The sequence below is a fragment of the Nannospalax galili genome, unplaced genomic scaffold (genome assembly GCF_000622305.1).
Source record: "Nannospalax galili isolate Female #2095 unplaced genomic scaffold, S.galili_v1.0 scaffold137, whole genome shotgun sequence".
Taxonomy (NCBI): Eukaryota; Metazoa; Chordata; class Mammalia; order Rodentia; family Spalacidae; genus Nannospalax; species Nannospalax galili.
This window is the reverse complement of record NW_008340203.1, coordinates 596,036-621,579: the sequence shown is the minus strand read 5'-3', so window position 1 is coordinate 621,579 and position 25,544 is coordinate 596,036. Positions and strand designations below refer to the sequence as shown.

Here is a 25,544-nt window from a genome sequence, read left to right as displayed (position 1 = left end):
TTATACTGAGTACAATATTGTATAACTGTATTAATTCAACTGTAAACCTAAAAATTTACAGCCAGTTTTGAAACAGATGCATCTTAGCTATGGAAATTGTTATTGAATATGTCAATGCTGTTGTCATGAAGTGCTTCTTCTAATTATGCTGTTATTAAAAAAGTAATTTTAAAAAATATGGAATCAGAAAAGATACTGAATAGCCAAATCAATCCTGAACACAAGTAACAATGTTGGGGGGATTAACATAACAGATCTCAAACTACAATATAGAGCTATAGTCATAAATTCAGCATGGTACTGAAAAGCAGACATACAGCTCAATGGAGCAAAGTAAAAGACCCAAATACCCGGTATTTGACAAAGGTGCCAAGAAAACACACTGGAGGAAAGACAGCATCTTCAACAAATGGTGCTGACAAAACTGGATCTCCATGTGTAGAAGAATGAAATTAGGCCCATGTCTATCATCTTGCACAGAAATCAATTCCAAATAGAACAAAAACTTCAATGTGAAACCTGAAATGCTAAAATTGTTAGAATAAAATATAGGTAGGACCCTACAAGATATAGGTACAGGAAAGGACTTTCTAAATCAGATATCAGTTGGTCAGGAATTAAGGTCAACAATCAACAAATGGAACATCATTACCATATGTGTTAGGAATTACCATATGTGGCAGAGTAAATAAGTCTGGTGACAGGATGGGGGAGGCAGGGATAGGGGAGGGGGTCTGGGTTTGATTCAGAACTGTTGTATGAGAATACAGACGCTCAATAAAAAAATTCAAAAAAAAGAAGAAATAAAAATGGTTAAGAGACATCTTTAAAACATCATTACCATATGTGTTAGGAATTACCATATGTGGCAGGGTACATAGGTCTGGTGACAGGATGGGGGAGGCAGGGATAGGGGAGGGGGTCTGGGTTTGATTCAGAACTGTTGTATGAGAATACAGACGCTCAATAAAAAATTCAAAAAAAAAGAAGAAATAAAAATGGTTAAGAGACACCTTAAAAAGGGTTTGAGATCTTTAGTAATTAGGGAACTGCAAATCAAAACCTCTTTAGGATTTCAACTTAGCCCAGCCAGAATGGCTGAGATCAAGAGAATAAATGACACCAGATGCTAAGGAGGGTGTGGGGAAAAGAGGACCCTCATCCACTGCTGGTGCAGCCACTGTGGAAATCAGTGTGGAGAAATCTTAGAAAACCAAAAATAAAACTACCATGTGATCCAGTTATATCACTCCATGGCCAAAAATAATAATTGAAAAAAATGTGATACTCACTCACAATTTTCCACCCACTAAATAATAACATAATAATCAGTATAAGTTCAAGAATCCTTAGATTCTCCCCCATTCTGCTAGTGAAGTATTATCTTTCTCTGGTCTTTACATACATGACTGAGTAGGTTATTGATCCAATCAAAAGTTGGAAGCACAGTCTCATCCAAGCATGTGCTCATTTTCTGAGTATTACGTTTTCCTTCTGTGTCCAACTATACCATCCATCTTATAGATATGTACCCTTGTTTACAATAAATCCCACATTCCCTCAACTAACCTCTCACTTATGACTGGGCACCATCTTAATAAATACAAATGAGATACTTTCTTGAGACTAAGACCTTCTAGGCTTTAGCTTAGAGAAAAAGAGATAAAGCAAAATGGCCGTGATACAGTGCGATAGGGTAGAGCAGAGCCATACCATGGAGTAACATGGAGAAAAAGATTCATTTTAAGTATATTTGATGTCATGAAAGATGTCAGAAATAAGCTTTGGTGGGCATTGAAAGAGTTTCAAGAGTTTGCTAAGTTGATAAAAGAGGAGAAAACAACATTCTAGGTAAATGGAATATTCTAGGCATAAAAAAATGGCATGGGGTTATCACTCTTTTCTTCACATTCTATAAGAGAGTGATCTTCCTTTTGGGTGTATGACTTCAGTCACGCTGGGACCTCAGTGACCTCATGTGTAAGGAATTAACAAAAATTGCATCCACCTCAGAGAGTCCTTGTGAAATGTAAATAAGATAACAATTACAGAGGACTCAGAAAATTCCTGGCACACAGTAGACATTCAACAAATTATAATTATTAGGATTATCTCATCTTCCATTGGGAATGCACAAATTTAAATGTCTAATCGTTGCTTTGTTTACTAATACAAGAATCCTGGGAATAGCCGGCAAGCTCTTTCCTATGTATATGTCCTGTTTCTCTTAAGCATGTATAGGATATGGATTAGACTTAAGTATTTCTCTTTTGTATCAAACAAAGTATCTCCATACATTGTTGAGAGAAAAGAACTCAGAATATGGAAAAATATACTTTCTTTTAAAAATATTTTTATTTATTCTTCAAGAATTTCATGCATGTATAGAATGTGTTATGATCACTAGATGGTACGTACTCACTGGCATGTGTTGACTTAGCAAAAGTTACTTCGCAATGTTCTACTATGACACCATATTCTCAAAACCACTTTGCCAACACTCTAATAATTTTTAAGGGTTCATCATGTCAAACACTTTTGCTAATAATAAAGTAATTATTCTATGCCTAAGGCTGACAGACTATAGTGGAACTGGGGGTAGAGAGAACATTAACATATCCCTCAAACTCTCACCAGTGAAGCTTTCTCAAGCAATAGAGTGTGATGCACACAGAGGACCACAACTGGCCAAAGTTTAGAGAATAAGAGACTGCGGAGCACATGTTCCTGGATAAAACTCCTATATTAAACCTCACCCACCCACGGCTCAGGGACCATTGTGGAAAAGGGGAGAGGAAGATTGTAAGAGCCAGGGTTGGTGTTTGAACCTAAGGAAATGGAGTCTTCCAAACTCTGGGAACTTGCTCATATGAACTTATAACAGTGGTGACACCTTGCACAAGACCCATGCAAACTCAATCAGACAAAAAACCAGCGTAGAACTGGGGAAATGGGCAGCAGGCCCCAAATTTAGCCAACCAGCTATTGGCAGCTGATTACTATTGGGTTAGGGAGAGTTGATATTTTTTAAGGGAGTGACTCTAAATGACTAGACTCTAGTGAATGAACTTGCATCAGGGGACATCTAGGTACAGAAACTTGACTCCATAAGGCTTAACATATATGACAGACTGCATGAAATCTGGTGAGCGGGGGTATATGGGGGTGTGGGAAAAAGGAAAAAAGTAGTTATTCATTGCAGCTTCAAATTGAATAGATTCAATAAGACAAAAATAGATAGAATATTTCCCGGAGTCCTTTGCACCTCAGGAAATGCAGAGGAATCATAATATTCCTCACTGCTTGTGAGCTACCACCTCCACACACCCCAAATGTGAATATTTCATCCTGTTTTCCTACCAGTAGTCCATATGACTTGCTTTTAACCTATTTGATGGCAGGGATTTAGTCACTATAAAGTCTATTCTCAACATTTATCCTGGTTAAGTCCAAAAACAAAGAATTAACATTCAGTCCAATGAAACGAGGGTTGAGTAATGTGTCCATATAAGGGGATATATCAAAGGAAAACAGAGCTGATTCACTTGGCTTCACCAAACTAGATAGCTCATAATGCATCAGGAAAAAGGAAGTAGAGCCTTTTCCATATATAGGAATATTTACCAGATAAACAAATCTAATTAACTAGAGCTAACTGATCTTCCGTTGTATAAACAAGATTCCTCACGTGCTCATTAGCTCTCAGCAGGGTATAAAAAGCAAGAAAGGGCAACAAGAGATCAAACTAAGACATCTCACCAGCTCGAAAACCTACCCACAACCTCCTCCTCTGACACCATGGTCAGCTCCTGTTGTGGCTCTGTCTGCTCCGAGCAGGAGAGCTGCTGCCAGCCCAGCTGCTGCCAGCCCAGCTGCTGCCAGCCCAGCTGCTGTGTGTCCAGCTGCTGCAGGCCCCAGTGCTGCATCTCCAGCTGCTGTCGTCCCACCTGCTGCCAGCCCAGCTGCTGCATCTCCAGCTGCTGCCAACCCTCCTGTGGCAGTTCCAGCTGCTGTAGCTCCAGCTGCTGCCGTCCCTGCTGTCGCCCCTGCTGCTGCCTGCGCCCAGTCTGTGGTCAAGTCTCCTGCCACACCACTTGCTACCGCCCAACCTGTGTCATCTCCACCTGCCCCCGCCCCATGTGCTGTGCCACCCCCTGCTGCTAAATCTTCCCTTTGTAGGCACCGCCTCATCTTCTCGTTCCCTACAGATGAAGTTCTTCCTTCTAGAAAATGTGCACTGCTCAAGAGACTTGATCTCCTGAGTCCCAGATGCCAGTATCATTTGTAGTTATTTTGTGTGCACATTGTGAACTCTGTCCGAACTCCTTCCTTTTTTAAATGAATTGCTTTAAAATCTCCCAGTTAGTTAACAGATTGTACCACCTTCAGCATACCTCCTTTCATCTTTCTCCTATTCAGCATGCTCAAGGAATTTAAAGATTATCTCCAGAACTTGTAGAGCCACAAATTGTAACCCTTCTGAGGTTGAAATTTAATAAAGTGTCTATTTTATACCCTTTGCAAAGATTTCCATGTACTTTGTTATCTGTGTACCAACAAAAAAACCCAACAATTGAGCAATGAAAATTGAAATGCGGTTATTGTGTTCAAAAAATGAGATCAGGCCAGTGAAACAGTTCAATAGGTCAAGGCGCTTGTCAGCAAGTCTGATCTGAGTTCCATCCCTGAAACCCACATAGTAGAAGAGAAATAAGTCCCACAAGTTCTTCTGTGATCTCCACAAGCATGCCACAACAAATACAAACACCACACACACACACACACACACACACACACACACACACACACTGCAATAAATGTACAAAAATTTAACAAACAAAAAAGAAGCCTTCCTGGGTAATTGTATTTTGCATATTCTTATAAGGCAGACAGCACACATTAGTCAAGTTTCCAACACAAATCAAATGATATTAATCACTACCTAGTTTTCTCTTCAAGTCTTCTTAGTCTCAGGCAAATAAACTAATCACCTTTTAGTTATTAGAAAAAAGGAATTAAACTAAAGCTGTGGCGTGTCCATGAATATAATAACAGGGAAAATTATTTGGAAGGACTGCAAACAAATGCATACCATATTTTGGATTCTTTGGTTAAAAAGTAAAAGTTTCTAAATCCCTTCTTTCGTATGCACTCTTTTATTTAAAAGGATGGGGTTCCAGGTGGGAATCCCCCCAGCAATAAAGTCTGTCAATGTTTGGAGGGGAAAAAAAGTAAAAGCAGCACTAGATTGTTTAGCAAAATCTTTATATTTTCTACTTACAGTTAAGTGAAAGGAATCTTTTCTCCATATATACAATGGATAGGCTTAAGATAAAGTGTTTTGTCAGTAGGAGATAGAGGGGCATGTAGAGTGGCCACCTCAGAGCCAGTGAGGGAGGTGAAGGCTAGGGAAGTCCCATTGCTGTGGCTAGAGATGGTGGCTTTTTCTATAAGCTGGACCCCTTTTCCAGTATGAAACATAAAGACCCACATTCCTTTCCTCCACTTAGGGATGTGGCAAACAAGTCATTCCATCTTCTGACCTCTCCAGAAGCTCAACTGAGTCTTCCCACAAGATTGCCTTCCGATTTTGATTCCTCCCAGTATCCAACCCTACTATCTTCCCTCTCCTACCCTAGAGCATGTCTCAGTAAACCCCCAGCATGCTGACCCCCGTGTCTGTGTCTGTTCCCTGAAGATTTCCACCTGTTCATGGCAGAAGCTTTGAGAGCTGGAACAATTCATTAACATGTATGCTTAATATTTCAGTGCATGACAGAAATCAGAATATAAACATAATGGCAGAAAATATATTTAACAGAAGCTATGGAAAAAATGATCAACTTTCTATAAGTCACATATATTCTTTTTCAAGAACTTTCCCATCACTTGAACACAAACGTGGTCTTCAAATTTTAAAACAGCATAAAACCCTGAGATCAAAAGGAAATTCCCCTTCATGAATCATTGCTAATCTTGTTCATGAGTCACTGGTATGTGTTGTAACCTTATTAAGTACATGTGTATACACACAGGCATTTATTCACACATCTCGCTTTTGTTGTGTTTCTCATTCTGCCCTTTATTCAAAGATCATGTGGTATCCATGAACTGTGACTGCTTTCTCCCATCTAGGGCAAGTATATTGCTGGGTAGATTTGTTTGCATTCTTAAATATTTTTGTGAGACTGATGAGTATATTTTCTCCATTATATTTTATGAAAGATTGTTTCTCATGTATAAAAAAAATCTATCAGTTTTCCTAAGTTTGTATTTTACTGACCTCATCATTAACACCAATGCTCAACCTGTTCTCTAAGATATTCTAAGGAGATGATGACAGCAACTGAGTCTTTCCAGGTTGAGGCATTTCCCCATAGTGCTCCTTGTTACCCACAACGTAACCCCATAATTCACTCTAACATTTTGGATTTTCTCCCTCTTCTGATTGTTTTTGCCAATTCTTCTCTTCTGCTGTCTCCTTCTGGGGGGTCTTCTGAGATTCCACTGCAAGTAAACCACTTGGGTCTTTTTCTTGGGTTCTATATTACAAAAAATTCAAGCAAAGATAAGAGGTGTTCAAAAAGTATTTGTGCGTAATTGATACTATTCATAACAATAAGAGCAAACTGGGAAGTCAGGAGGTAAAAGGAAATGAGTGTGACTATTTGGTACGTGCCATCTTGTTATCTCTTTTCCCTGTGTGAATAGAGACGTGTAAGTTAAGAGCAGTATTAGTGGATATCTATAAACCAGTCTCATTCTATAAATCACAGCTTTTTTTCCTAAACATGTATTTATCAGGTGGCATGCCACTTGCCTAATAAATAATACAAATATTTGAGTAAAGAATTGATTAGATAAGTTTGCTCGTTATTTTTGTCACCTTGACATAAATTGAAGACTGTTGGAAGGAGGGAGCCTTACCTGAGGAATTACCTCAATTTCTGTGGAGTAATTTCTTCTTGATATAGGAAAGCCCAGCCCATGATGCATGGTACCACCCTGGGCAGGTGGGCCTGAACTATATAAGATGAGTGACTGAGCAGGCCAGGGGTAAGAGAGGAACCAAGTCAGTAAACAACACTCCTCCCCAGTCTCTGGTTCAGGTCCTGCCTCCAGGTTCCTATCTTGAGTTCTCTTATCTGACTTTCCTCAAAGATGTACTTTGCCTTGGAAACATAAGATGAAATGAAACCTTTCCTCCCAACTTACTTTGATCAGTGTTTTATCACAGCAACAGAAAGCTAACCAGGACAATCAGTAAAAATAGTTTTCTCAAAGAGAACCGTGATCCACGTTTTGGACTTTTCATTGTCTTTTCTCTAAGAGTTATTCACACATATCTATATCAATATTGCTATAGATATAAACTAGAACAGTGACATGATCCAATGCTTTTATTCACTCAGCAAAACTTTATCACCAGTGTCTTCATTTCTTGCCCTGTGCTGAATACCATGTAAATAAAAATAAATGTCACAGCCTATGCCTTTCAGAGTATTTAAATTTTGCCTGGGGAATGGAAGAGGTCAATAATTGTGATAGTGTAGAACGTGTTGAACTACACACACAATGCAAGGAATCATGATATATAAATAAATCATTTATTAAGAAAGATATCCAGAGGAAATACCTCAAATGACTCTTGACAGATGAGGAGGAATTTGCAGCACTGACAGCAAGCATCCAGGAAGATGAGACAGTTCCAGGATACATGTGCAAGCTTGATTCTTCATACCTCTTTTGGCTTCTCAGAGATATGTTAGGCTCACTTTTTGTTTAATCTTACACATATATTTTTGGCTTCTTCCACTCAATGAATAGGGAGAACACAGTATTTCGTGGGATTGCATTAAAAAGAAAATCAATTCAAGAGAATCCACACAAAGCCTGTTACATACTAAACTCTTTACAAAGTATACACACACAGAGGATATATGGAACATATCCACATAGTGTGTGTGTGTTTTGAATTTATCTTTTTCATTAAAGTAATTGGAATTCTTTAATTTTTACAAGATATGACTTATTTTCCCTACCCCTGCAATGCCCAGCAGAAGCTCTTATATTTATATTACCAAAGTTAGTAATTCTAAATATTATTTATATATAAAAATGTGGGCTGGTAAGATGTAGGTTAAAGACACTTGCTGTCAATCTTGATGACCTGAGTTTGATCTCTGGGATCCACATAGTGAGTGCACCCACATACAAAATGAATAAATAAATGTATGTAACAAAATGTTAGAAAATAATAGTACCTACTCCATAAGTTTAAAAAATACCTCTGTGAGTAAAAACTTCACTGCACAATTTTATAATCGAAAGATAAATAAAAATTCCTCACTTTTAATGTCTCTCCTGAAGACCTACAACAAAACTGAGTTTCTACTATTTCTGAATGATGAGCCATAGGAATTTCTTTTACAATGTGGAGATAATCTAGAATAAAGATCTTTACCTAACCTTGTAAACAAAAAGTTACTGTCTATAATGTAAACAAGTTCACTGAACTATGTAGTCTTCTTATCCCTCAGAACCCCTCCTTGGCCTCTACCCCAGATAGTATAAAACAGAGTGTAGATGTGCTATGGGTATATATGCTTTGCATATCAGAGCTCTGAAAGCTGCATGCTTTTCTCATTGCAAATAATGAGAGAAATCTGTTGTGTATATGATATTCTAGGCTTAGGGATCAAGGCGCAAGAGTCTCTGATAAGATAGGGGTGGGTCCTGACTCCTAATTCCCCATTTCATGTTGGACATACTGGTTCAATAGAAGAATGAGCTAAGGCCCTGGCTCAGGAGCACAGCTCCAAGGGAAATCTGAAGGAACACGTTCTCAGAGTTAAGGTCCATCTACTCTTGGCCTTAAAATGGATGCTGAGAGTTGGTTCTTTCAAAGCATCATTGTAATGTGGCTTAGAAAAGAGCAATGAACCTTTGCCAAGTGTCTCAGTTTGAGAACTGACAATTTAGAAGTTTTTTGAGTCTGATCATTTAATGATCCATAAAAGATCATCACAATTCCTGTGACAGATGGGACACTCTCCCTTTAAATGGTCTTTCTAATTCCTCTCCCGCATTTTGCCTGGACAAAACATTTCTTTGACAACAAAATTCATCTTAGCATTTGTGAAAAAGTTCCCACAATTTTTAAGAAACAGTGTACAGGTAGGTAAGACTGTCACATTTAGAAAACAAAATGCCAAAGAGTTGTGTGATGAGTACTTTTGTGAAAGACATGGCATGAAACAGAAACAAAAGTGGCCCATTAAGGAAGAAATGCCTCAAGTGTTTCAATTGCAAACACCAGGAAAAGGAAATATCTTTCTTTCTTGGAGTATTTAACTAGGAGCATACAATTATGTAATTAAATGGTCAAGTTTTCCAAGAAGGTAAATAATAACAAGGAAATAATGACGTCGTCAGATGAGGCCTTCAGCAGGGTATAAAGGGGGAGGTGGGATAGGGAGACTTCCAAAGCCAAGACCTTCATTCCCTTGAAAACCCACCCAGAACCTCCTCCTCCGACACCATGGTCAGCTCCTGTTGTGGCTCTGTCTGCTCTGAGCAGGGCTGTGGCCAAGGCACCTGCCAGGAGAGCTGCTGCCAGCCCAGCTGCTGCCGGCCCACCTGCTGCAGGACCACCTGCTGCCGGCCCAGCTGCTACCGGCCCAGCTGCTGCAGGCCCCAGTGCTGCATCTCCAGCTGCTGCCCTCCCACCTGCTGTCGCCCCAGCTGCTGTGTGTCCAGCTGCTGCAGGCCCCAATGCTGCATCTCCAGCTGCTGTCGTCCCCCCTGCTGCCAGCCCAGCTGCTGCATCTCCAGCTGCTGCCAACCCTCCTGTGGCAGTTCCAGCTGCTGTGGCTCCAGCTGCTGCCGTCCCTGCTGTCGCCCCTGCTGCTGCCTGCGCCCAGTCTGTGGTCAAGTCTCCTGCCACACCACTTGCTACCGCCCAACCTGTGTCATCTCTACCTGCCCCCGCCCCATGTGTTGTGCCATCCCCTGCTGCTAAGATCTCTGCTCTAGGTTCATGTCCCCCTTTACCTCCATTCCTGCAGATCCAGATCATCCATGGAATCAGCACACTCTGGTCCATTTTTAAATTCTCTTCTTTGCTTTGGTTTCTTTCCAGTGTTAGCATCGAGTAAAACAACTTGTAGCCCATTAGCTAAGAAAGTATTGCAGTCTTCCAAATTAATTAACTTTGTGGCTCTAGATTATTCTTCCCAGTATGTTAGCTATGATCTGTAGGCCCTGTCTTGGCACTGACATTACATCCTCAGACTCGAGGACACAGTGTATCTTGTATTATCCCTACAGTGAATTTATGTTCTATTTCTCCTTTCCTTTCTAATAAACTTTTCTACACATAAAATTCATTGACATTGTCCTCTATTGTCCTCTACGGTTATTTTATTCAATAATTGAGGATGTATTTTACCTGAAGAGTCATGTTGCAGCCATTACACAAAAATAAATATTATCTGAAATACAGGTAACAAGATATTAGCAGGAAAGTAGGGTGCATATTTGTGTTTGTGCATGTGTGTACATGTGTCTGCATGTGTGGGTCTTAATATTCAAAGTTAGGAAAACCCTAATTCACATCCTTGCCTTTAATTAAAACATACCCTTAGTATATTATACTTCTTACTATCATTGGCTACATTTTATAGAAAAAAGTAAAACCAAACTACTGAGGGAAAAACACACACACACACCAATGAAATCAAGAAAATCTACTAAGAATCGAAGAGTCAGGTGTGACGATCTATGTTTGCAATCCCAGTATTCAGGAAAGCTGAGTCAGGACTGTCATGAGTTTGAAGCAAGCCTGGACTACAGAATGAATATTAATATGAAAAATAACATGCTTGACTCATCTCACTTAATAAAGAAGCATTTCAGAATTTGTAATCACAAAGTGAGTTATATTTACCATTGAGCTCCTTCCATGAAAAGATGCACATTTCATTGTATTATAAGGAAATATGACTCATTTGGACGGTGTGGTATGTTTCTGAATGTGTTCTCTAAGGATGTATTTCAAACATTTCCACAATTAATACACTGACAGATGCTCACCCTTTGAGGCTGGACTCCCAAAACTCATTTTCTCTTTGGAAGGATTTTTAAAATTAGAATTAGGTCATAATACCCAGGCATGATGGATGGTGCATATCCCAGCTCAGAGGCTGAGCTCAAGAGGCTCAGGCAGGAGAATTGCTTGAGTTCGGGAGTTCAAGGACGCTTTGGGCAACGTAGCAGGATCCTATGGGCAAGGGAAAGGCAGGAGAGAAATGAGAAAGAATTAGTACACAGCTGGCATACACACCAGAGCCTCATTCTCCAGGCACGGCCCCTGCACAAGACTTTGAAAACACATGGTGTTTGTGCCTTGGCCCTCCAAGGGCCAAGTAGGAATGCCTGCTATTGAGGTTTTCATTAATGTTAAAACTTACCTATTATGAGGCTCTGAAATAGCCCTTAGCTGTTAGACAAAAGCAGTTGACGATGATTTGTTCAGATGTCACTGCTAAGCTTCTCGTTCCCTCAGAGGTCTTTAGAGAAGTGTGGCCAAGAGCTTTTATTTATTTAAAAAACACTTTGAATTTTCTAAATATTTTATTGAATTTTTGTGCATTTCATATAATAGATCTTAATCAGATTTAGACCTTCCTCCCCCATCTGTGCCCTCCACCACCACTGGATTTCAGGCATTCTGTCATATATGTTAAATCCTATCTGGTCAAGCATTTGTATCCTGATGTCCCTCTGTACAAGTTCATCCACTGGAGTCTTGTCAGTCTATATAGAGTCTCTGCCTTAAAGAAGACCTGCTCTCCTTCACTCAGCAATAATCAGTTGCCAGTAGTTCTTAAGCTGGGGTTGGGGCCTGCTGTCCATTTCCCTCATTCTATGCTGGGTTTTTGTCTGATTGAGTCAGCATGGGTTTTACACATGCTGTCACCACTGCTGCAAGTTCATATGAGCAAGTTCCCAGTGTCTAAAAACCTGTTTCCTTATGTTCATGTACCAATCCTGGCTCTTACGATCTTTCCATCCTCTCTTCCACAATGATCCCTGAGTCATGAATGAGTAGGTTTAATATAGGAGTCGTATCCAGGGATCCGCACTCTGCAGTCTCTTGTTCTCTAAAACTTGGCCAGTTGTGACCTCCCACGTGCATTGCACTTTGTTGTATGAGGAGGCTTTGCTGGTGAGAGTTGAGAGATGGATTAATAGTCTCTCTCTCCCCCGTTCTGCTATGATCCATGAGCCTTGGGTGTAGAGATTCCTTTGTAGATGTGTTGTTTAGGGCTGGGTATATATCCTCTGTGTGTGACCAGTTGTGGAACTCTGTCATAGCATCCACATGTTGCAAAAATAAAAATAAAAAGAAGCTTCTTTGATGAATGGCGAATGGTATACGTGTCTGAAAGTGTAAGGATCCATATTTAGCATACAGTAAGAAATTTCATTTGTTTAGAGATCTGCCAGAGATGGGGTTTTCTCTAGAATCTATGATCTTTCCAGCCGTGTGTATTTGGCTATATTTACAGTGTCACCCATGAGTTCCCTCTCAATGAAAGGATTTAAATCCAATTAGATAGCTGTTGATTACCACCTAGGTAACAGTACCACTGCTGCACCAATAGAGGTAGATTGCTCTGCCAGTCGTTGTGGTTATGAGGCTTTAGAGTTGGGTTGGACCGTTGATTGATTTTCTCCCTTAGCAGCTTGCACAGTGTCCTCTAGAACTACGAGAACCAGTCTTCTGGCAGAAGGCTCCCAGGTTGGTTCCAGCTCCCTGAGTCCAAGTCCTGTGTCTGCAGTATGTCCCGTCTTCAGCAATAGAGTCTTACCTTCGAGTTCTGGGAGGTAATCAAGGGCTCTGGCAATAGCCTGTGTTATTTGGGGAGCCTCTTGGACTATTCTGACCATCAAAGGGAGGTTTCTCCTGTCTGGCACTGTGCTCCTTGTTACATGGCCTTCAGGTACACTTGTGCTCATGGTAAGATATTGTATGTGTATTTTTCAGGGGCTGGCTGTTGAGTTAGTACATGTCCCTTTGGCTTATTATCGCCTAAACTTGATTTAGCTTCTCTTTCTTTCTCTCTCACTCTCTCTTCTCTCCTCTTTCTCTATCTCTCCCTGTCTAACCACCCTCCTCCTTCTCCAGTTTAAGTGCCCCCATTTCCTTTTGATAATACCTGTGTCCTATTATTTCCCCTTAAATTTATTCTTTGAAATTGTCATATATGTATACAATGCGTCTTGACCATATCTATCCCACCCCCAAACTCCCCCTAAGTCCATATCTCCCTCCCAATTTCGTGTGTGTGTGTGTGTGTGTGTGTGTGTGTGTATCCCACTGAATTCAATTAATGCTGCCCATATGTGCACAGATGTGGAGACAATACCTGTAGTATGGCAACCTAAACAATGACACCTTGAAATAATCCCATCTCATACAATTCATTTGAGATCTCTTTAACTGAATCAAGGAGGAATAAGTAGGATGAAATACACTTTAAGTTTGACACAGACAAGAATGGATATTAATACAATAACCTAAGTTCTAAAATCAGAGAAATTTAAATCAGTTGCAACATTGGGGGTTTATACATACATTTGAATTTTATTTTTGTGTGATCTTGGAGCAGGTTACTCTTGTGGGTTCATACTGAAGTCATCCATGGTAGCCACACCTTGAGATTCACTCTATTTTTCATTAGGATATATCAACTGTACAAAGGAATTGTTTTCAGTTTTATAGTTCATAGTTCATTTAATGAACTTTGATAATATTCAGTCTCTGTTGGCTTGCTTATCTCCTTCCACATCCCTCATAATCTCCATTTTACTTTCGTGTCCTTTTGTTTTTCTCCTCTCCAAATCTACATTTGAGAGAAAGCATAATATTTGTCTTTTTGAGTCTGACTTACTTTGCTTAACATGATCTCCGGTTCCATCCAAGTTTCTGAAAAGAGCACCCTTTCATTTTTGTTCATTTTTTACTGGTGTATTTTAATTACACAAAATGACAGAGTCAGTATGATATTTTCATACATGTACATAATATACCTGCAACACATTCCCCCCTCTTGTCCTCCTCCCCCCATCACATCCCTCCCTCACCCCCCTCCTGTCCTTCCTCCCTCCCATCACATCCCTCCCTCACCCCCCTCCTGTCCTTCCTCCCTCCCATCACATCCCTCCTCACATCCCTCCCTCCCCCCCCTCCTGTCCTTCCTCCCTCCCATCACATCCCTCCCTCACCCCCCTCCTGTCCTTCCTCCCTCCCATCACATCCCTCCCTCATCCCCCTCCTGTCCTTCCTCCCTCCTATCACATCTCTCCCTCACCCCCCTCTTGTCCCTCCTCCCTCCCATCACATCCCTCCCTCACCCCTCCTCTTGTCCTCCCACTGGTCCCTTTCCTATCCTTCATTTTCTTACAAACTAATCTGTTTTTCTTTTTTCTCAATGTATACTTCTATTAAACTTTTGTGCATTTCATGCAACACACCTTAATCATATTTAGACCACCTCTCCTATCTGCATGGCCCTATAACCCCCCACCAGATTTCATGCATTCTGTCATATAAGTTAAGGCTTATTGAGTCAAGTTTGTGTACCCAGATGCCTCTCGGTGTGAGTTAGACAGCCTAGCCAGAGTCACTCCCTTAAAGAAGATCAACTCTCCCTCACCCAGCAGTAATCAGCTGCCAATTTTCCTTGGCTAAGGTTGGGGCCTGCTGCCCATTTCCCCAGTTATGTGCTGGCTTTTTGTCTGATTGAGTTTGCATGGGCCCACGTGCATGCTGCTACCATTGCTGTGAGTTCATATGAGCAAGTTCCTGGAGGCCTGAAAGATTGTTTCCTTATGATCTTGCCCCATCCCTGGCTCTTACAGTCATTCTGCCCCCTCTTCCATAATGGTGCCTGAGCCACAGGTGGTTGAGATTTAATATAGAAGTCCTATCCATGGACACATAATTCTTCAGTCTCTTATTCTTTTGTTTTTCTTTATGGCTGTATAATACTCTCTTATGCAAATATATATCATGTTTTCTTCGTTCATGTTGTTGAGCACTTAGACTTGTTCCATGACGTTAACTTAGGTTTTCAAAATAGATACAGAGTTTTCACTTTTTCCATTAACTTTTCTCAAAGAACAAGACTTCTCTTAATCAGTGGATGCAGGGGGCCCCACTTTGCCTTGTGGGGGAACCTTTCTTCTGTGATGGTGATACTGGTAGCACAGGGCCCAGCCCTGGGACTTGAAACATTTGTAGCAAGCCATATTTATTTTAAAAATTCAGTGGGTTTTTATACAGTACAAGGAACTAGCTGTTGCATGGGATTTGGCAGTTACATACAAAGATTTAGGGCACAATTAGACAAAAAACAGGACATACAGCTTTTAGCTGGCGCCAGCTAGAGGCTGTTTGTAAAGCAGGATGCTTGAACTTTTACTCAGAGTTACCAGTGCCTATCTGGTCATTTATTGGCCACAATGTTTACTTTCTTCAGACAAAAAGCATAGTAAACTTTTAGCTTTTAGCCCAGGAGTAAACTTTTAACCTCGCAGAGTCGTTTAACTAGTGATAGCCGAGTTATCTGTTTAGAAGGAGTGGGCTAAGGGATGTTAGCCAAGATTTTTCCCTCAGAGCAAGGAGCTTAAATTTCTGACCTAGCCACTTTTCTCCAGCTAGTTCTGCAGTGTTCAGCAAGGCAGGGATCTGAGGATGCTGTATTCAATGTCCTTCCCTTCATCAGAGATCATAGCCTGGGCTTTTAAATTTTCAGGTCCATCTTACCCTAGGGCACGCCATCCTGGTTTCCTACAAGTGGACATAATTTTTCCCGTTTTCCTGTCTCTTGACATTCAGAGTCTCAGCTGTTAATAGACTTGAGGTCATGCCTTTTGACTCTGTAAAAATACAGTAAAATCCCAGCCCAAGCCACTGATTCACACTGTAAAGTTGCAGCTCCAGCTCACAGCTGAACAATCCAGTCTCCAGCTTGCTGCAGAGTTCACAGAACAGCAGCTGATACCCCTGTCCGTTTTGCCATCTGGAGATTTTCTTTGTTTTTTTTTTTTTTTTAATTTGGAAGTTTATTACTTTTAAATGTGTATGCAGAATTTCTACAACTCTGCTGCTAAAGCTTGTTAACTCAAGTCTCTCAATTCTACTTTTCCCAAGAGAAAACTTTATCTGTCGGCCATTTAGATAATTTATACTTACTGTTGAGCAATGAAATAGAATTTCTAATGAAATATTTAATTAAGAAAATATCATTGGAAATATGAGTCATCCACAGCCTCTGCTCTAGTGGCATAAATTTGTCCTGTATACTGGAGCAACAAAGCTACTTTAAATTAAAAAAAAAAAAGAAAGAAAGAAAGAAAGAAAGAAAGAAAGGAAGGAAGAAAGGAAGGAAGAAAGGGAAGAAGGGAAGAAGGGAAGAAAGAAAGAAAAAGAAAGGAGAAAATACCAGGACTGGAGAGATGGCTCAGGGGTTAAGAACACTGGCTGCTCTTGCAGAGGACCTGGGTTTAATTCCCACCACCCACATGGAAGTTAACAACCATCTGTAACTCCAGTCCTAGAGGATCCAACACCCTCTTCTGACCTCCGCAAGCATTGCATGACATGGGTGTACTCACATACATGCGGGCAATACACTCATAAAAATAATAAATAAAGTATTTTTAATTGAAAATATCTATTTCATGGGCTAGGAAGAAAGCTCAGTCAGTAAAATTCTGTGCAAGTACAAAGACCTGAACCGGCAAAGCCTGGCATGGTGGTGCACATTTGTAATCCCAACACTGAGGAGATAGAGTCAGGAGGCTCTCCAGTACTCACTGGTCAGTCAGACTAGCCTACTTGGCATGTTTCAGGCCAATGAGAGGACCTAAAAACATTAAAAAAGGCAGATAGCACCTGAGCAACAACACCCAAGGCTGTCCTCTAGCTTCAACACATGAGCACACACACATACACACACATACACACATACACACACACAAATTCATACAGAAACATACATACACGCATACAATAACAAAAGCATCTACTTCCATGAAATTTGGTTCTTCCCAATATTTTTTGTCTTTTGAATCAATAGATACAAACCAGCAGTAGATAGTCTAAACTTCTGTGGAGAAATCAGGCAGTCCCTGTTTAATCCCCAACCATTCTTGGCTGACTGGGAAAGCAGGAAGAAGGAGCATTACAAGTTATTTACACAAATGGAGACCATAATCTAACACTCTAAAGTCTCTGTTTCACTCCACAGCAGACATTACTAAAATAATTTATTCTCCACTTCAGTAGACTAGATTATTCTTCATTACCTTTAATTCTCTATTCCTCTCTCTTCTCAGAAGACAAAAGACTTAAAACATGTGTGCAGACGGCTCTCTTCAGCTTCTGTTTTCAGAAGTAGTTGCCAGCTAAAATACAGGGCAACTTGTTAAATCTTAATTTCAGTTAAGCAACAAATACTTTTAAATGTATTTCCTGTTTATACTCAGAATTATTATAAAAATTACTTGTTGTTTATCCTATATTTAGTTTTATTTAGGACATATGTACTTTTATTTACTAAATATGGTACCCCTACTTCAAAAAGAAGTCCCAAACTAGCCAATGACCAAAAGCCACACTCAGTTTTAATGAGCCAAAATGACATGCAGACACTTGACCATAAAATACACACTTATTACTGTATGTGATGAGAATCTGTGATTGCTTGTTATATAGCATTGTTACTATTCAATCAAGATAATAATGAGAAACTAGTTTAGAATGTCACTCAGTGTACAAAGATAAGAAGATGGTTTCTGACTAAAACAGTAAAAATGAAGTAATGTCTAAGAATATACTCCAGGACTTGTTGTATTTTAAATTTTAATAAATTTTGTGGAGGTCATAAATTTATAAATCTGTATATTAATAGTTAAAACTTAACTTAAACGCGTAGTATAAAGTCAATCTATTAATGTTGACCTACAGGATAATCTCATTCATTTGTTTTTTTTAATATTTTCTTTATTATTTTTATTTTATGTGTATGAGTGTATTGCCTGCATGTATGTGAGTGCACCCATGTCGTGCAATGCCTGCGGAGGACAGAAGAGGCTGTCAGATCCCTTGGAAGTGGAGTTATGGACAGTTATTAGCTGCCATGTGGGTGCTGGGATTTGAGCCCGGGTCTTCTGCAAGCACAACTAGTGTTCTTAACCGCTGAGCCATCTTTCCAGCCCCACATTCATTTGTAAACATCTTTATTTAAACATAAACTTACCAGAGAGACATGTCTGAATTTGCATCCAGACTCTGTTAGTAAACAGCTATGTGACCTTGGGCAAATTAGTAAACTTTCTAAACTTCAGATTACTCCTCTTTAGAGTAGAAACAATAATAACTACCTCCATTGATTATTATAATCATTAATCAGGTATAAAAGTACTTGTTACGATCCTTGGAACATATCGAGTATTCAATATATGGTTTTACATTAGATGAGTAAACTGTCATGTGCTGTTTAAGCTCATTGGGAGGCTGGCTCCAGAGGCAGGTTGGCCCCTCCACTACACAAACATGCTTCGGCTAGTGTGTCCTCCAAGGCCCCTGGTCTGGAATGGGCTGGCCCTGTGAGAAGGGGAAAGAAGAACAGCAAAATAGCCCAAGAGTGAGCCTAACATGTTCTTAAGAATATGAAGAGCAAATCAGATCAGTTAAAATCGTGTGTCCTTGAACACATTCTGAAGTCAATCATTCCAGAGATCTTCCCAAATCAAATAATCCCATAATGAAAAATGCATTTGAGGGAATGGCTGGCTGAAGTTTCACCCGGGAGAAGATGTTCTGCCTGAGACCCTTTAACAGAAAGATGTTCCAGCCGCCTGTTTCGGTGCTGGATGCTGTTAAGAGTCTGATCTGGTGCTTGGCTATCTTTCTGTTGCTTGCTGTTTTGTTCTTTCACTCCTGCTTGCTCAGTACTTAACAAACTCACTCATTCAAGACTGAAAGCACAACTATCCTGGATCATTCTCCATATAGAACAATGGTAACACGTTCTTACGTAGAAAACAGAAAAATGGCAGCTGAAACCTAACACAAATAAATGGAGCTATGATTCAAGAGGGGAAATACAGAAAGTAGTTTTTAGAGAAAAAAAAATGTGTGAACACTTTTTAATAAAAGCCTGTTTAAAAAAATAGGATTCCCTATAATACTATGATACAAATCATTAATTCAAAGGACTTAGAGAGATCAAAAATGTCCACAGAAGTTAATCATAAATAAGGTAATTTGTAAACAGATTAGGAACTCTAATCTTTCCACCAAATTATAAGGTCATTTTGTTTAGAATCCTGTGTATAATTCCAGACACATTACCCCAGAAAAGTATTTGGTTTATAGGAAAATATTATCATGTTATAAATTAATATGAAGGAACCAAGAGGAAATCTTGGCATGAGAAAAGATAAAGAATAAATTTGATAAATTTCATATTTATACTTTCTATAATATCATTCATGCAAAATAAAGCTAATTTCCTCATGTCAACAGAAGGCCTCGTCCCTAAAGCTTGAAAGAGGTAAATTCAGGATAAATGACATTAAAAAGCATTTGAGCGCCTTCCAGTAGCAGCAGGGAAGTCAAGCCCAGCTCTTTTAGCCTTTTCTCAGCAGCCCCAAAAGCTCAGCACTGTCTTTCCTGTTGACGCTCCTTGCTTTCCTGAGACTGTTCCGACCCAGCAGCAGCTCCGTCACTTTTCGTGCCTGTGACGCTGGGCCCGGTGCCTCTCCGCCGCATTCTCAGCCGGTGTTCGTAACCTCGCCCCTGCTTACCCCCGCTGCACACTACAACCTGCTGTGTTCAAGTATTTCCCCTCTAGAAATAAACCCACTCCATCACTTTCCAAAAACATAAAGCATTTGAGTCAGACTTTTCTACATTTATCGTGTGTGTGTGTCTGTGTGTCTGTGTGCACCCACGTCAGTCAGTTCAGGTGTGGAGGTCAGAAGACAACTTGGAAGAACGGGTTCTCTCTTCCACCATGTGGGTCCAGAGGATCAAACTCGGGTTATCAGGCTTGGCAGCAAGTGTCTTGACCTGCTGAGTTTTTTCGCCATCTCTTGAGTTGGGCTTTAAAAGCTCTTTTCCCTCCTATTTTTCCCTTAATGCTCAAAAGAGTAAGTGGGGAACAGGATTAAGCAAAATTCTTTATTCATTCCTAGAAAAAAAGTGCAGATCTACTTTAAGACTTAAAGATGCATTTGTGGGACTCAACATAAAATGTAGAGACACAGTTAAACCAGGGCAAATCAAATAGCTTCACAACATGTCTTCCAAGCGCAGCTGGACTACACTTTGAGAATAACAACAGAGAAACAGGATACCAACAAGAAGTTGTCCTTTCATGACCTTCAGAGAGAACCTTCAGAACTGGGTCCTAGGGATGTCTTCCCCAGAAGTTATCTGTCTCTGTGGCCAACTGTTTCCCTCTTCATTTTCCAAGATCAGTTAGTAGCACTGTTGAAATGTAAGCAGAAACTTCCTAATTACTTTAATAAAATCATACTTTACTGAACCTAATAAGCGTAGACCTCCATGCAGAGACCACTTGCCGATGGGTGAAGGTTCTTGGAACTCAGACCCCACACTGCAGCTTCATGGTGTAACCTTAGCAAACCCTACAGCTTAAGCTCTAAAATGAGATGTGGGATGGTCCTGTATACTCTCCACAATCCCTTTCTGAATGGTACAGATGCTATGACCAATCTCAAATTCCAAAGATAAAAATGACAATAAATCTTTGAAGCAGTTTTACAATCAAGGTAGAAGTTGAGTTTGGATTGAAAGGACAAGGAGGGCATCCCAGGTGAATGAAGAAACAACCAGAGCAGGAAAACCCTGGTTGGGCAGGGGAGAGTGACCAAACCTGTGTGTCAGGATCCCACCTCATAGGAAAAACCACAGACCTGCCCTGAGATGCATCATGGGAGTTGTCTGGGAAGCAGATGAAGATTGGTCTGCTTACAGTGGTGCTATTAACGTGTTATTGCTGTGTCTATGTGTACTAATAAGGCATGTCATGGCTTGGGTGGCTCTCCAGAGAGTCTTTGAAGGCAAGAAATAAGATGGTGATATGAGGACCAAGGAGAAAGTGGTTAGATCATAACTAGTTCAGAAAACAAATTCTTTTCTCTTTGATGAGTTAGAAGTATTTCAAACTCATCATACTTGAATCCAGTGTTTAAATTCAGTAAGGATAAACCACAGAAGAAAATGAAATATTTGTGATGTGTATGCATGGATATGTATGGTGGGAAATGACCAAAAATACCATTAGTCAATGCTAATTTCTCACTTAATTAGCCAAAAGATTTACAGGAATGATCACGTGTCCTGGGGTCATCAGCGCTTCTCCAGGTATATAAAGGGACCCAACCCAGAGGAAGCCATCACACCTGAGAACCACCCACTGCTCTCCACTCCTCCACCCCACACCAGACCACACCACCACCATGACCGACTCCTGCTGCGGATCCTTCTCCTCCCAGAGCTGTGGAGGCTGCTGCCAGCCCTGCTGCAGCCGCGACCCCTGCTGCTGCCGCCCAGTGTCCTGCCAGACCACCGTGTGCCGCCCAGTGACCTGCGTGCCCCACTACACGCGCCCCATCTGCGAGCCCTGCCGCCGCCCCATCTGCTGTGACCCCTGCAGCCTGCAGCAGGGCTGCTGCCGCCCCATCACCTGCTGCCCCACCTCCTGCACTGCTGTGGTCTGCAGACCCTGCTGCTGGGCCTCCACCAGCTGCCAGCCCATCTCTGTGCAGGCTCCCTGCTGCCGGCCCCCCTGCTGCCAGCCTGCTCCCTGCCGCGTCACCTGCAGGACCTCCCCCTGCGACCCCTGCTGCTAAGCCCTGGAGTCCCCATAGAATGACGTGCTGGCACCTCCATACCTATTTGGAGTTTTAATCAGGGTAAAAGAAAATAGATATCCCTCTCCCAAAGATGACAGCATTTTAACATCATAGGATCTGGATATACCATGAAATAAGCAGATTATCATCATGGCTCTATGCCACATTCCCAGACACCTGCATCACCAGGAGTTATCATGGGTGGTGACTCTACCTTCAAAGGTCCCCCAGGATGGGCTTAAGTGCATTCTGAACCCTGATGATTTGGGCTGTTCAAATCCTCACCGTTGTCTTCTACAATGTGTTGCTCACTGTTGTCAATAAACTAATTTTCCTGGCATAGCAAACACCACTGCCCCCGGCTCATTTATTAGAGTGTGCGGATGAGTGGGAGCCTAGAATCTGCATAAGGAAACCAAAGTTTAACCTAAACAAAACCTTATCTGTACCAATCTGATGCTTCAGTGACTGTTACTCAGGATCTTCAATTGTTTGACGCATCCTGGTTACCCAAACAAGCCACATTCCTTGAAGCTAAGGCTTGTAGCCCAATGGGTTTGAAAATGAAGGGGGTTAGTGTTAGTGAAGGGGGTTGGGAGGAGTGGGAGGAGATTATGCCAAGCTCAGAGTAGCTTCTGCCACTAAACTGGGCAGCATAGTCCATTTCAACTTCTTACTGCAGTTCCCAGCATAACACTGTTCAAGTGTGGTACATGCATCACCTATATAACACATGTACGAAGGAGCAAAAAGAAAAGTCCTACCTGGACTTAGTGGCTCTCTCTCTCTCTCTCTCTCTCTCTCTCTCTCTCTCTCTCTCTCTCTCTCTCCGCATATATGTAACAATAAGAATTAAAGAAGAGGAGAAGAGATCATAAATTTGAGAGGGAAGGGGGACACAGGAGGAATTGGAGTCAGGAGAAACAGGCAGAAATGATGTAAATACAGTATTATTCATATATGGAATTTTCAAAACTATTAAATAAAAAAGAATCTCCTGGGACACTAATTAAAGCTATGAGACCCTATGCCCTCTTCTGACCTCCAAGGACATTGTACAACACAGGTGCACTTACACACATGCAGGCGATACACTCATACACATAAAATAAAAATAACAAATGAGAGATGGATGGATGGATGGATGGATGGATAGATGGATGGATGAAGAAAAGGATGGATGCATGAGAGACAGAGAGGGAGAAAGAGAGAGAGAGAGAGTTCTACCTTACTTTCTGTTGCTGTGATAAAAGACTGACCAAAACTTGGGGAGGAAAAGGGTTTATCACTTCTTACACTTTACAGTCCATTATTCTAGAAGGCCAGTGCAGGACTCAAGGCAGAAACCTGGAAGCAGAAACTAAAGTAGAGACCTGGACCAATGCCGCTTTCTGGTGTGCTTCCCTTGCCTTACTGAGCTACTTTTCTTACACAGTCCAGGCCCCTCCCCAGGAATGACCCCACCCACAGTGGCCTGGGCCATCCTACATCAACCATCAACTAAGAAAATGCCTCACAGACATGGGTACAGGCCAGTCCAATGGAGGAAATTCCTCAGCTGAAGTTCCCTCTTCCCAGGTATCTCTAGTTCGTGTCAAGTTGACAAAAGCCAACTAGCACTGTTGCTCACTGTTGTCAATAAACTAATTTTCCTGGCATAGCAAACATCACTGCCCCCAACTCATTCATTAGTGCATGTCACATAGATCTTCTATATGTAATTTTATGATGTGTGATACCTTTTAATTTGATAAATGAATTCACAAATTCCACCAGCTCCCTAATTATTGATTGTCTGCATTTTCCAACTCAAGTATTTTCTCTTTTCAACTAATTATATGCATCTCTCTGCCTTTCATGTTTGCACTGATTGGTTTTTACAATAAACCAGCCTATAAAAACCCCAGGTACTGAAGACTCTCCATTTCACAGATGAGGAAACTGAGGTCAGGGAGAGTATAAATCATTTGCCCTTGGTATGTGGTAAAAGAAAGATTTCAATCTCCCATGTCTTCCCCATTCTCCATCCTCACTTCCCCCTCAACCTTCCTCATTCTCATTTCTGATACTTATAACTAGAGGATATTTTTAAGATTATTACTGAGAATGGATTCTCCACAAAACACATGATGTTTTCATAACTGTAGACATTTCCTGACATCTAACAACCCAAAAATTATCTGCTACCAAAACACTACTCATGAAATTATCAGGATGAGGACACGGCTCACCAGCTAAACAGTCACCATCACTATATTCTTTTTTGATCCAACCACAAAATTCTCACAACTGGTTATCAGTGTAATTAATACTTGTTGCCACTGATTATGCTCTTGCAGAATGTGTAAAACTGGGATAACATGACTTTGAATATCTATGTCATGAAGTACAGGGACACACCCTTCCCAACAATGTTCAAGTCTGTTGATGTGAGTCAGTAAGAGAACCCACATGGCACAGAAGCAAAGGTAAAAGTCATCATAGCATTTGATGGGATGCTGGAGCTCTGGAAACATTATAGGGAGTGGTGTCTGAATAAGCCAAACAGGGCTGTTTACAAAAGAACCAACATCAGTGTGTGACTGTAAAACAGATGAAAGGTTCTCTTTCACTATAAAAAATTATGTGGCTAGCATAAAGGGGCGATGCTGTGTCAAAAACTATCTTATTTGAAATTCTAGATTTTCTCTTCACTATCTTTAAAAAATATTTTCCAATTCCACCCGTTTGCCTACAAATTTCATTATTTCATTTTTCTTTACAGTCGAATAGAATTTCATTGTGAATATGCACCACATTTTAATAATGTTTTTATTGATTTGAGAATTTCATACAATATATTTTGTGCAGCCCATATTCAGGGTGGGTCTTCCTATCTCCTTTAACCCAATAAGAAAATTCCTCACAGGCATGCCCACAGGTCAACCTAATCTAGAAAATTCCTCATTGTAATTCCTTTTCCAGATGATTCTACAGTGTGTCAAATTCACAGTCAAAACTAACAATCACACACATACATCCCTCAGAGGCAAAATTGATCTCCAATTCCTCAGCAACCCTTGAAAAATGCTGATTTTTACCTCTAATTCAATTCGTTTATTTTCTAGATCCCCATTCATAGTGATAAAACACAATGTTATTAATGACCAGCTCACTTAATTCTTCTGGTTTTTAAAGTCTTACCTCCCTACTTCATAAGTAATCAAAATTACATTATCTCCTACACAAAGATAACTCATTCCCTTACAAATATTTTCAATAGATTTTTTAAAATATCTTTTTACTGAACTTTTGTAATTTTCATGCAAAAAAATTTGGTGGTATTTAGATCCCCTTCCCTATCTGCACCTTCCCTTATGGCAACTTAATATACTCTATTACATATATAATAAGGCCTATAGAATCTAATTAGAATCCCCAAATGTTCTTCAGTGCATGGCCACAGGAGCTTGGTTAACCTACCAAGATTCCCATCCTTGAAAGACACTGTCTCTGCCCGTCCCAGCAGCCATCTGTTGCCACAATTTCCTTAGAAATTATTAGAGCTTCTTACCTTCTTCCTCATGTCCTTGCTGGGATGTTTT

General features: G+C 40.6%; 2 protein-coding genes across 7 annotated transcripts in view; both read left to right on the top strand.

The window, feature by feature from the left end:
• Positions 1–10,021, top strand: part of LOC103735838 (keratin-associated protein 4-12-like) — a 22,293-nt gene extending 12,272 nt beyond the window's left edge. For 2 of the 6 annotated variants that reach the window (XM_008835210.1, XM_017798725.1), the window contains one exon: positions 3,838–4,164. In XM_008835210.1, the coding sequence (XP_008833432.1) occupies positions 3,838–4,164 (327 nt within the window). Of the gene's footprint in view, positions 1–3,798; positions 4,165–9,541 lie in introns of those variants that run through there. The other 4 variants (XM_017798726.1, XM_017798724.1, XM_029564562.1 and 1 more) reach the window with 4 other exon arrangements.
• Positions 10,022–21,542: 11,521 nt separating this feature from the next.
• Positions 21,543–21,957, top strand: LOC103735837 (keratin-associated protein 2-1-like). Its single transcript, XM_008835209.1, has one exon. The coding sequence runs from the start codon at positions 21,565–21,567 to the stop codon at positions 21,955–21,957; it is 393 nt and encodes a 130-aa protein (XP_008833431.1). The 5' UTR covers positions 21,543–21,564.
• The last annotated feature ends 3,587 nt before the right edge of the window (positions 21,958–25,544 follow it).

Bases quoted from the DNA above. Each gene is read 5' to 3' on its own strand.
- LOC103735837 (XM_008835209.1), top strand. From the start codon at position 21,565: ATGACCGACTCCTGCTGCGGATCCTTCTCCTCCCAGAGCTGTGGAGGC.